The 11,491-nt window shown below is 33.0% G+C and overlaps 2 protein-coding genes across 2 annotated transcripts; both read left to right on the forward strand.

Annotated features, from left to right (window-relative positions):
* The first annotated feature begins 260 nt into the window (after nt 1–260).
* LOC107031832 (probable O-methyltransferase 3) lies at nt 261–2,778 on the forward strand. Its single transcript, XM_015233317.2, has 2 exons — nt 261–1,113; nt 2,312–2,778. The coding sequence occupies exons 1-2, from the start codon at nt 328–330 to the stop codon at nt 2,612–2,614; spliced, it is 1,089 nt and encodes a 362-aa protein (XP_015088803.1). The 5' UTR covers nt 261–327; the 3' UTR covers nt 2,615–2,778.
* A 3,336-nt stretch (nt 2,779–6,114) lies between these two features.
* Nucleotides 6,115–10,397, forward strand: LOC107002320 (pre-rRNA-processing protein ESF2-like). Its single transcript, XM_015200289.2, has 10 exons — nt 6,115–6,239; nt 6,902–6,952; nt 7,249–7,536; nt 7,643–7,706; nt 7,835–7,902; nt 8,357–8,446; nt 8,536–8,666; nt 9,078–9,230; nt 9,324–9,767; nt 9,870–10,397. Exons 3-9 carry the CDS (start codon nt 7,317–7,319, stop codon nt 9,339–9,341), a joined length of 744 nt encoding a protein of 247 aa, XP_015055775.1. The 5' UTR covers nt 6,115–6,239; nt 6,902–6,952; nt 7,249–7,316; the 3' UTR covers nt 9,342–9,767; nt 9,870–10,397.
* The last annotated feature ends 1,094 nt before the right edge of the window (nt 10,398–11,491 follow it).

Consider the following 11,491-nt stretch of genomic DNA (forward strand, 5'->3'; position numbering starts at 1 on the left):
AAATAGTTCCTATATTCATCTCTATATATCTATAATCTTTTTTATTTTGACAAAACATTCTTAAAACTTTATGCCAATTGAATTTGGTATAAAATAATCCAAAGTACCACTTGCTTGGATTTCAAATAAAATAATTTTACAAAGCACAATCGTGTATCTCATGATAACATGACTATCTCATTATTATTATTATTATAATTATTATTTTTTTTGTATACAATTAATTACTCCATCCTTCACTCTCTATAAATTGATCAAAAGTCTATAGAGAAATTGCATATCAATCAAAAACCAAATAAAAAAAAAAGTTATTACAATTTTATTAAAATGGTTGTGCCAATTGTTGGTGAACATGAGACTGAAATTCTTCATGCTCAAACTCACATATGGAACCATATATTTAGTTTCATAAATTCCATGTCACTCAAATCAGCAATTCAATTAAACATCCCAGACATAATCCACAAACATGGCAAACCTATGACACTTGATGAATTAGCTAATGCCCTATCAATCAACCACTCCAAAATCACTCACCTTCGACGTCTCATGCGAATTTTGGTCCACTCAGGATTTTTCCTCAAGTCAGGATCAGGATCAGGGTCAGAATCAGGGTCAGTAGAGGGGGGCTATGTCCTAGCCCCTCCAGCTCGTCTTTTATTGAAAGACGAGCCGTTAACAGTTACACCTTTTTTACTAGCAATGTTGGACCCAATTTTAGTAAAGCCATGGCATAATGTAAGTGAGTGGTTTACTAGTGATGAGCCAACAGCATTTGAGGTTGCACATGGGAGAACATTTTGGGATTATGCTGGACATGAACCTAGGTTAAATCATTTTTTTAATGATGCAATGGCTAGTGATGCTAAGTTGGTTATGAGTGTTGTAATGAAATATTCAAAAGATGTTTTTGAAGGATTAAATTCTATTGTTGATGTTGGTGGTGGTACTGGGACTGTGGCTAAGACAATTGCTAAAACTTTTCCTAATTTGCAATGTACTGTGTTTGATTTGCCTCATGTAGTTGAAGGACTTGAAGGAAGTGATAACTTAACTTATGTTGGTGGAGATTTCTTTGTGTCCATTCCTCATGCTGAGGCTCTTCTACTCAAGGTAATTTCACTACTTTTTTATTTTTTTTTTCGATTTGAGTTATACGTATAACCTATAGGTGAGTGATACAGTCAAATCTCTTTATAATATGATATTGTTGTGTAGATAGTTTTGGATACTATAGAAAACGTACGATATAACATAGCAAGAGAAATCAGTTTCACGGAAAAAGAATCTCTTTACAACGACATCATTTTTCGGGTTGTTAGTTCTTTATTGTTACAGTAAAATGTTTGTTAAAGAATGACAAAAGTCTCACATCGGTGGTTAATGAGATGGGTGGACTCGTTATAAGTCTTGGGCAATCCTCCTCCCTTTGAGCTAACTTTTGGGGTGTGAGTTAGGCTTAAGACCTAATTTCACATGGTATCAGAGCAGGGCCCGTCTCATCCGATGTTGGGACCCCCAAAATCAAAAATTGTCCACGCACCAGATGCTAAGCACTGGGCGTGAGGTGGGGTGTTAAAGAATGACAAAAGTCCCACACCGGTGGTTAATGAGATGGATGGACTCGTTATAAGGCTTGGACAATCCTCCTCCCTTTGAGCTAGCTTTTGGGATGTGAGTTAGGCCTAAGACCTAATTTCACAATATTATTATAAGTATAACATACCATATAATGAAAAATTGATTTTATAGAAAACTTCATAATAATTTCATTATTCAGATTGTTTTTGATTGTTATAGTGAAATGTTAGAAAGAATCCCAAACAAATTCTATCACTTAATTGCTCTAGTTGAAAAGTTGAGCCATCCTTCTATTATTTTCTTTAAGAATAAGAGATTAAAGAATCAAGTCTACTTCATGTATTAATCACAATATTATTTTATAAATAAAGTCAAATTCTTCTAGTGTCTTATGCATACTGACAATAGCACATATTATATATTCTTTAAAAATATTTCTCATTGAGATAAAAGTATAATTTTAAACATTTAAAATTTTCATTTATTCGATCGATTTAAATTCATATCATGTAAGATCCAATTAAAAGGTGGAAAATTCTTATTGAGGGGTTTCTTCACTCGAACTCTTAATACCTAGTGTGACCTTTCATTGAATGTATATACATATGAGCATTTTTAACGAAATTTATCTCTTTGTTGTTATACTTGTATACTTTAAAGTTGAAGGAATCTCCTGAATAACATTTTTACATCTCGAATACTAACTTTTTGTGATATGAATTATTTGCAGTGGATATTACATGATTGGAGTGACGAAGAAAGTGTAAAAATATTGAAGAAATGTAAAGAAGCGATACCTAGCAAGGAAAAAGGTGGAAAGGTGATAATTATTGACATGATGGTTGATAATAAAATTGGAGATGATGAATCAATTGAAACTCAAATTTTCTTTGATATGTTAATGATGGTTTTGGTTACTGGAAGAGAAAGATCTGAAAAAGGATGGGCTAAAATCTTCTTTGAGGCTGGATTTAGTGACTATAAAGTTACTCCAATTCTTGGATTAAGGTCACTAATTGAGGTTTATCCTTAATTAATTTGAGTTTATGATAAATAATTGATCCTCATGAGTGTGCATTTATTTTTTTATCACATGGTGTGTCATGTAATTGATATGAATAATGAGGGGTTATGTGTTAGATTGATGTACTTTTTTATTTTCTTTAATGGAAATTGAACTACTTTTAATTTCTTATATATTGCTTGCTTCATTTTTATTTTTTGGATCCGATAAAAGAATAAATTGTAAAATCGCAGATATATTTCTCTTGAGATTGATGTGCATAATTAGAAGATGTTGCTAAAGATTATCGACCAGAGTTAAAAATTTTGAACCTTTTATAAGATTCGAACAATCTTTTTTTTTTAAGCTAATTTTTGAAATATGAGTTGGATCTAAAATTCATATCGGAATGACATTGGCCATTTAAGAGATTGAGGGGTGAGCGGGGTGAGAGTGACGAAATACACCGGATCATGAAGTGCAAAAAATGGTTCAGACGCGAGGAGAATGTTGAAGAAATATGTACAATATAGGCGAGGGATGTGACGTGTGGATTCCTTATAATATTCACGTAATCCTCCTTCCTTTGTGATATCATTTAAGGTGTGAGTTAGACATAAGATATAATTTGACAAATATAATTTTTTAAAATTTTATTATTAACTTATTTACGTAAATTAAAGTGTTCAAGTGCTTAATTGATCTCTAGCATAACTTTGGGAGAAGTATACTATATAGAAAGGCGAAAAGGCGAAGTCGAGATTTAATACTAATCGATTTTTATATTTTATATCAGATTATCTTTTTCTCATTCTCACGCTTCATAATATTTATCTCTACCATTTTTATTCTCATAATATTTATCTAAATTTTATATAAATATTTTAAAAATAATATTTTCTGCGTACTGATCAAAACTTGCCTTAGTATTAATTTGTTTACTAACAAAAGAAGCCAAAGAAACAAACTTTTCGATAGATAATATTAATATTTTAATATCAAGTAAAAGACAATTACTTTTAAACAAATTTATACCAAAAGCTAAATTCGAAATATCTGTAAGAAATCTTAATAATCTAACCAGATCTAGGCTAGTTATATCATAATTATGAAAGCTAATATTTACATTGATAAATATATCTTAAAATTCCTTTATCATTAAGCAATTTATATATCAACAAATCAAATCACTAGAGAAAGTTAAAAGAGAAAAAAAAAAAGCAAATTAATTAAGTAGAGATTAAGATTAGCCTCATGTAGAAATGCCTAGCCTGTTGGTTGAATTCACCAATATTTTCACCTAAATAGAGATAAATATTTATTCATTCATCTGTATATTTATACTTGATGAAAATAAATGTAATAATCAAATCATGTTTTACATGGTAAAACAATTATTTTCAAGCTGAGATAATCATAGTTGGCTTATAGATTAATCAACAAGATTTGGCAAATCTCTAATTATCAATTTTATAATATGATCTCATTATCAATAATAGATGTTACACCTAATTGACAAGATCTTTGATTATTTTAATTTTTTAAATATATGATATTTGGAATAATCTAAATCATGTATGTATAACCCATTTAAGGTTGAAGTACTAACTATCAAGAATTTACTTATTTCAATGTTCGAATTTAAGACCTTTAATTAAAAATATTATCACAAAAAATAGACATAAAAATTGAAAGAAAATTTTGGACAGTAAGCAAATTCATTATTCTTAAAAAATATTGATATATATATCTTTTATGGGATACATATAAATTTCTTCAAANACCTAAAGCCTCCTAGCGAGGAAAGCAAAATCTGTTCCAGAGATACCATGGTAGTAAGGCCATGAAGGTCTTCACTTGGTCACCACCTCCTTTGCTGCAGGTGAGAAAGGGCCTTTTCAATTTATTCGTCCTCGGGGACTCTTCCGTTAACTGCGGCGACAATACGTTCTTGTACCCGATTCTCAGAGGAATCTCGTCGTCGTCTTACCTTTGGAATGCCGTCGATCTCCGCCTCATTCCTGATCTCCTCGCTAAGCTTTTCTTCTCTCTCTAGGTTCCATTTCTTTGATCTTCTCTGCTTTTTTTTTGAATTTCCTTTACCTTGGACTAGCCATTTAACAGATTCAAAAGGACCGGAGTCGTTCAAAGCGAAAGAAGTTCCGATCACAGCTTCTCAAACAAAATGAATTAGGGAAAAAAGAGCATTCGTAGCATCCATTCCTTTTCCTTGCTTGCCTCCGTTGATTAGACCTCCTGATCCTAGTCCTACTCCTTTTCCTTCAGTCCTAGTGCTAAGAGGGCATATTCCTTATACTTAAGCATTCAGTTCCCTTTCAACCGGTAAAAGCTTGGTCCCAAAAAAGCATGAGAGAGTAGACTTAAGAAGAGCAGGGAATATGGAAAACAAAGACCCATTCCGTCTAATTGCTAAAATGCCCTTCAACAAGAAGATTCAATAGCACCCTTTCTTCCTATTCCGGAAAAACTAGCTGCTGACTCAACCGCCAGTACTCTCTTGCTCCAATGTATACGACCCAATTCACTGGTATGAGAAGACCAATCCTCTCATTACTAAGGGTGAATCAAATCCACATATCGCATGTTGTTGGACCTTCTTTAGCCCCAGATCTTTGACAAGGACATCTCTTTCTCTGCTTTAGTCCTAAAGTCCATTAGGTCATGACATTTGTTTGATTAGACGATTATCAAGTGATCCAGAAGACCTAACCAATGAGATTTGGGGCAGTAACGTTCTTTATTACTTCTGGCGCACTATTTGTTTACATCCATTAGTTTGCAAGGGATTCAATGCCGATTTTGATGGAGATCAAATGGCTGTTCATGTACCTTTATCCTTAGAGGCCCGTTTACTTATGTTTCCTCATATGAATCTTTTGTCTTCGGCTATTGGGGATCTCATTTCCGTGCCAACGCAAGATATGCTTATTGGACTATATATATATATATATATATATATGAAATAGAGATTATTTTTGGAACATGTGTTTGAGTTAGTAATTGAAGACTTGGATTTTCATTTTCAAATTAATGTTATAGTTTTCATTAATTACCACTTGCAGGTCGCAACTTAGTTTTAGCTATAATTATGTGTATCTCTCTCCTCTCTTCCTCTCTCTCGCACCTCTTTTCTATTACACATATACAAATTATACATATATGTATCCGATTATATGACAGATTTACAAATATAATTCATCTCTCTATACTTCTGCCCTCTCTCGTTCACCTCTCTCCTCAATCTAGCTCTCCTTTCTCCTCCCCCTCCTCCCCCCTCTAACATGTAACTACAACTCGTAATTAGCAAACTATAGTTATGAAGCCTAATTAAATTTATTTTAGTGGCTATTTGTGAAATTTTATGAAAACTTGACAAAGGTGAAAACTCATTGGGGGTCCAATTAGTATAATGGGCTTTTCTACAAAAAGAAAAACAAAGAGGTCAATTTTCATAATAGAGCCCAATATCAAAGCCCATAAACATTTAAATAATTAACGAAATATAATTAAAATTAAAAAAAATATCGAAAAACCCTTAAACCCTCGAAGTTTCCCGAAAAAAATCCCCTCTTTAGTTTCTTCTCTCTTCATCTTCTACCAAAAACCCTAAACTTCTCTGCTTCGTTTTGATCAGGTAAATTCATCTTCAACTTCAAAGTCTATTTGATTTTAAGTTTTTAGCCGATTTCGGGTAATGACGCTTTTTTTTTTTGATTTTTTGGTGATTTTTTCCGATTTATTTGGGTTAAACATAGATTATTGAGTATTGGAATGAATTAGATGGAGTGTTTAGCTGATTTCAAGTTTAATTTGGTATAGTGATGTAGTTGATTGATTGATTTTGCTGTTTGAAGCATTTATTTTGGGTGTTACGGAACTTGGTGAAATGTATTTGAGAAGATAACCCCATTTGAGTTGTATGTTTGACCCAATTTCTTGTTCCTAAGTTCAACGGGTTATTGTGATTTCGATTTTTGAACTTGGATTATATTTTGTGGAATTTGGGATAGTTGAATATTGCAATGATCTAGCTGAGCTGATTTCAAGTTTAATTTCGTACCTTGATGTAGTTGATTTAATTTGCTGTTTGAAGCATAGTGTTACTTATTAAGTTGAAACTTCAGTTTTGTTAATTGAAATGTCTCTGAAAACTCCATTTGGGTTTTTATTTTTTGATACAATTTGTTGTTCTGTACGTTTTAACGGGTTATTGTGATTTTGGGTTTTGAATTGGGATTATATTGAGTAGCCGAATGAAATAGCTGATCCCATGTTTAATTTGGTACATTGATCCAGTTGATTGATTGATTTTGCTCTCGCCTTCAGCAGAGCTGGTCGTCTCATTTGGTATGTATATATCTCCTTCATCTTCTGTCTCAGTGCATTTGGTTCTCCTTTAATCTTGTCTCTTGCTCGAATTTATCTTCGGATTCGGATGTGTATATTTGTTTTCGTATTTGAGCTTCCTTTTTCGAACTAAATTTCGGGATTTTCTTGATTCTTTGAAGGATTTGTAATTTTGTGGCTTTAGGGCTTAGGGTTGAGCCGCCCTTGCTTTCAACTGTCCTTGTGGCTTTTTAGTGGCTTTAGGGTTGGGGGAGTTAATTTTATGATTGCTAATACATTGGAAATTATTCTTGTAGCTTTGACGGACAAATTCCACTATAGCACAAGTTTTATCTGGTACAACTGGTTTTCTCCTTTCCGTTAGATGGGTGAGAAAGATTTGGAAATTGAGGAAACAAGTCCACCACGTAGAGAAGATGAAACTAAAACACAAGTTGGAAAAGTAAAAAAGAAGAAGAAGGTGAAGGCTGAAAAGCGTGGAGTTTGTCACGTAAGTAGAGTACCGCCTCGTATGGACCATGTGAAACTTCGCCAGGTTCTTTCTCAGTTTGGAGAAATTCAGAGAATATATCTTGTACCTGAAGGTTTGTTGAGTTCCTTGTTTTTGCTCTTATATCTGATATTTGTTAAACACTTCACTGTGCTCCTTAGCTTAGCTTGGTTGTCTTTACTAATTTGTCTTGCATACAGCTGCTGCTGCTCAAATGAATCGGAAACGGGCAGGTGGATTCCGAGGACAAGCATTTTCAGAAGGGTATGCTTATATTGAAGTTTCTGTCAACTGAAATCAGATTATCTTTATTTAGCATGAATCGTATCTTGCATCTGCATGATTATGACATTTTTTACCGAAAGTAATTAAACTATCATCTATATCTGCAGGTGGGTTGAGTTTACAAAAAAGAGTGTTGCCAAAAGAGTCGCAAATATGTTGAATGGTCAACAGATGGGTAAAGTAACATATTTTCTTAGCAGTGCCTTCCTTTTCTTCTTGATTCTTTCCAGTTTAAGGAATTCTGTTTAGATGTTCAGGCTATTTACATATTTCTTTTATTTGGTGAATTGGGTGCCATCGTAGCATCTAGCAGTAAGTTTGACAAATGTTTCTATTTTCTTGTTGAGCTGACTAGTTATTGTGCTTATTACACATTTTTAGGGGACACACCAATTATTCAGATACTAGCCAAAATTTGGCTTTTATTACGAATAGACTATCATTTTTTTGTTGCATTATGCCATTTGTGTCATAACAATGTAATTTGGTTATTCTGATTCAGCTTTCAACTTCTGTTATTCTTATATTTTAATTTGGTTATTCTGATTCAGCTTTCAACTTCTGTTATTCTTATATTTTCAGTGACCTTGAGAGGTTATCGACTTTACTGTCAAATTTCTGTTTGACAGGTGGAAGAAAAAGGTCATCATTCTATTATGACATTTGGAATGTCAAGTACTTGTCTAAAATTAAATGGGATGATGTTACTGATGAAATTGGTATGCTGTTACTTTTTGGTTTATTGGGTAGTGATGCATTTCTCGATCTCCATTCAGTTCTTAATTGATGCCTCACAAACATTTTGCAGCACAAAGGCATGCAGTTCGTGAGCAGAAACTAGCTTTGGAGCTTTCTGCTGCTAAGAGGGAGCGTGATTTCTATCTTACACAAGTTGATAAATCTCGTGCTTTAAGTTCTATTGAAGAACGAATGAAGAAGGTCAGTGATACAATTTTAATTAATTCTTTAGCATGCAAGTAGTTGTTAAGCAGCATGTTTTGATCTCCCTTGATTGACTTTCTTATTTGCCATCTCCTTTGGAATTTTTATTCTTTAAATAGTAGTTACAACATGAGACAACTCTAGTTTTTCGTCGATAAGCTCTGATTTGGATATCTAATACATTGATTGATGTTAGAAGATGTCTAGCAAAACTAATAAAATGTAGATGTTGATTTTTGTGTAAAATAGGAAGAGTCTCTTTTCCTCACCCCGAGTTGTTATTACTTGGTAATGTATTATAGCCAGTTTTAGTTTAGGTATTCGACCACTCACTTTATCTTACCTTATATCTTTCACAATTGAGTAATATAGTATAGATAATACTTTTTAATTGTTCCATCTTTACAGAAGCAAAAGGTGCAACAGGAATCTGGGGTAATTTCTGATTTCCCAAGTGATCAGTTTGCACCAAAGGTGATACGACAATTTCCCCAGAAAAAACCTGTGGCAGATCAAGCTGGGAAACTCAAGCCTAGTCTGTCTAAGGACGTTTTGGCCGGAGTAAGTTCCATTTCCCCCATTCCCTGCTCTGGTGAAAGAGGTAAATAAAAGACTTGCTTATGTTCTGATGGAAACTGCTCATCATTTGTACAGGTATTTGGTGGTCAATGACAAGGGCGTACCAGTGCAAACATTTCAGAAATTGTGCTTGCCAATTTTTTCAACCACATTTGATTTTGTTGCCTTCAAAAACTTCATCTCTGACTGTTATTAGATGTTAAAGTTAAACCTCAATCAAAATTTTTATCTTTATTTGCAGTTGATTGTAGATGTCATATCAAATGTTTGTGTAGCCTTGTTTAACTTGTCTAATTTCAAATGGACTAATGTATCTCTCATGGATCAGTAGATGAACCATTAGGACTGTACGATTGTGCAGTCTGTGAGACGTATTGAGCTTATCTGTCCTTACCTTGAACCGATCTTTGATTAAATGGTATAGCTGGTTAATAATCCTCTCAAGACTACTTATCTATAATCTTTAATGTGTGTGCGTGATTCTGGTGCAGCCATGAAGCTCCTCAGAAACCCTCTCTGGTAGATATCACTTTTCTTCCTCATTATATATTATATATACTCACTGCTGTTCATTCACCAAACCATTTATTTGAGGTGTTTTTTTTTTCTTTTTTCTTTCAGGACCCAAATTCTACTCGTTCAAAGTATAGGGCACCGATACTTTGCGGCCACACCGGAAGAGTACGCCAACAGAAACTATGCCAACAATGAGTCTGAATACATGATTATGGTTCCAATTATTATATGAATGAATTAGGAATTTATTGTTGAGCAATCTGTTTAACCCTATTGAAAGAGGTGGCAAAGTTTTTGTTTCACCTGATTACAATCAATCTAAAGAACAACAAAGGGAAATCACCATGAAGAGAATTGGGTACCTTCTTAAACATGGGCTTTTTAAGAAATGGCTTACTGGTGAAGGGCCTGAAGATGAGTTGAGGAAATTAGTTCTCTTGGATTGTCTTGGCATCTATGATCTGCAATTCTAACTGATATATTTGCAAGTACCGTTCAGGTTCGAGCTGTTGAAACAGTCGCAACGTATGATTTAAGCACAGGAGATGAGGGGTTATGTATTGATTGATGTACTTTTTTATCTTCTTTTAATGGAAATTAAACAACTTCTTTTGATAGATGAATCTTGATTTCTTTAATATCTTAAATATTGAGATTGATGTGCATAATTAGGAAATGTTAAAGATTAGAAGATTCGGCCAATCTTTTTTCTTTTGAGTTAACTTTTTGTATGCGAGTCGGATCCAAAATTCAATTTTGTTTGGTATTGGAATCAATCTCACCTCTATCATTTTCATCCTTATAATAATATCTACCTAAATTTTATATAAATATCTTTTAAGTAATATTTTCTGCTTACTAATCAATTTTTTTTGACAATTTCTCTAATGTTTGCCAATGTTATTTGGTAATCATCCTAATAATTATGTTTGATCGTAAAGGAATGTAATATAATTTTAATATTTTAATCACAAGTAAGAGATAATTAATTGTTAACAAGTTTATACTAAAAGCTAAGCAAATCTTTATTTCAAATTAACGTGGAAAACTTCATACAAAAAAGTCAAATTAAATATCTGAAAAAAATCTTAATAATCTCACCAGATGACCAGATCTTGGCTGGTTATATCATAATTATGGAAGCTAATATTCACATTGATAAATGTATCATAAAATTTCACTAATTATTATATCAACAAATTAAATCACTAAAGAAAATTAAGAAAAAAACAACATCAAATTAATTAAGTAGAGATTAAGATTAACCTCGTGTAGAAGTGCATGTTGGGTTTTAAATGTGTGAATGGAAAATGAAGAGTTGCGACTTTTATGAAGAGTTGTGACTTTTATGAAATGTTGCGGCTCTTATGAAAAGTTGCGATTTTTATGAAAAGTTATGACTTTTATGGAAAGTTGTGACTTTTGTGAAAGGTGACGACCTTTTCCGAAAGATTATGACTTTTTCAAAGGTTTGTGACATTTCCGATAAGGCACAATATGTATATATGAAATAGAGATTGTTTTTGGAACATGTGTTTGAGTTAGTAATTGAAGAATTAGATTTTCTTCTTCAAATTAGTGTTATAGTTTTCATTAATTACAAATTATACATATATGTATATACAAAATTATACGATAGACATACAAATATAATTCGTCTCTCCCACTCTCTGTCCTTTCTCACTCACCTCTCTCCTCTCTCTCTCTCTCTCTCCCCGCCCCCCCCC

This window comes from Solanum pennellii, chromosome 10, assembly GCF_001406875.1.
Source record: "Solanum pennellii chromosome 10, SPENNV200".
In the NCBI taxonomy this organism is placed as follows: Eukaryota; Viridiplantae; Streptophyta; class Magnoliopsida; order Solanales; family Solanaceae; genus Solanum; species Solanum pennellii.

What these genes read in the sequence shown, in the direction of transcription:
- LOC107031832 (XM_015233317.2), top strand. Translation starts at nt 328, where the DNA reads ATGGTTGTGCCAATTGTTGGTGAACATGAGACTGAAATTCTTCATGCT. An exon ending in CTGAGGCTCTTCTACTCAAG is followed by an intron (nt 1,114 to 2,311) that starts GTAATTTCACTA and finishes AATTATTTGCAG; the next exon opens with TGGATATTACATGATTGGAG.
- LOC107002320 (XM_015200289.2), top strand. Translation starts at nt 7,317, where the DNA reads ATGGGTGAGAAAGATTTGGAAATTGAGGAAACAAGTCCACCACGTAGA. An exon ending in GTTGAATGGTCAACAGATGG is followed by an intron (nt 7,903 to 8,356) that starts GTAAAGTAACAT and finishes TCTGTTTGACAG; the next exon opens with GTGGAAGAAAAAGGTCATCA. An exon ending in TTGAAGAACGAATGAAGAAG is followed by an intron (nt 8,667 to 9,077) that starts GTCAGTGATACA and finishes CCATCTTTACAG; the next exon opens with AAGCAAAAGGTGCAACAGGA.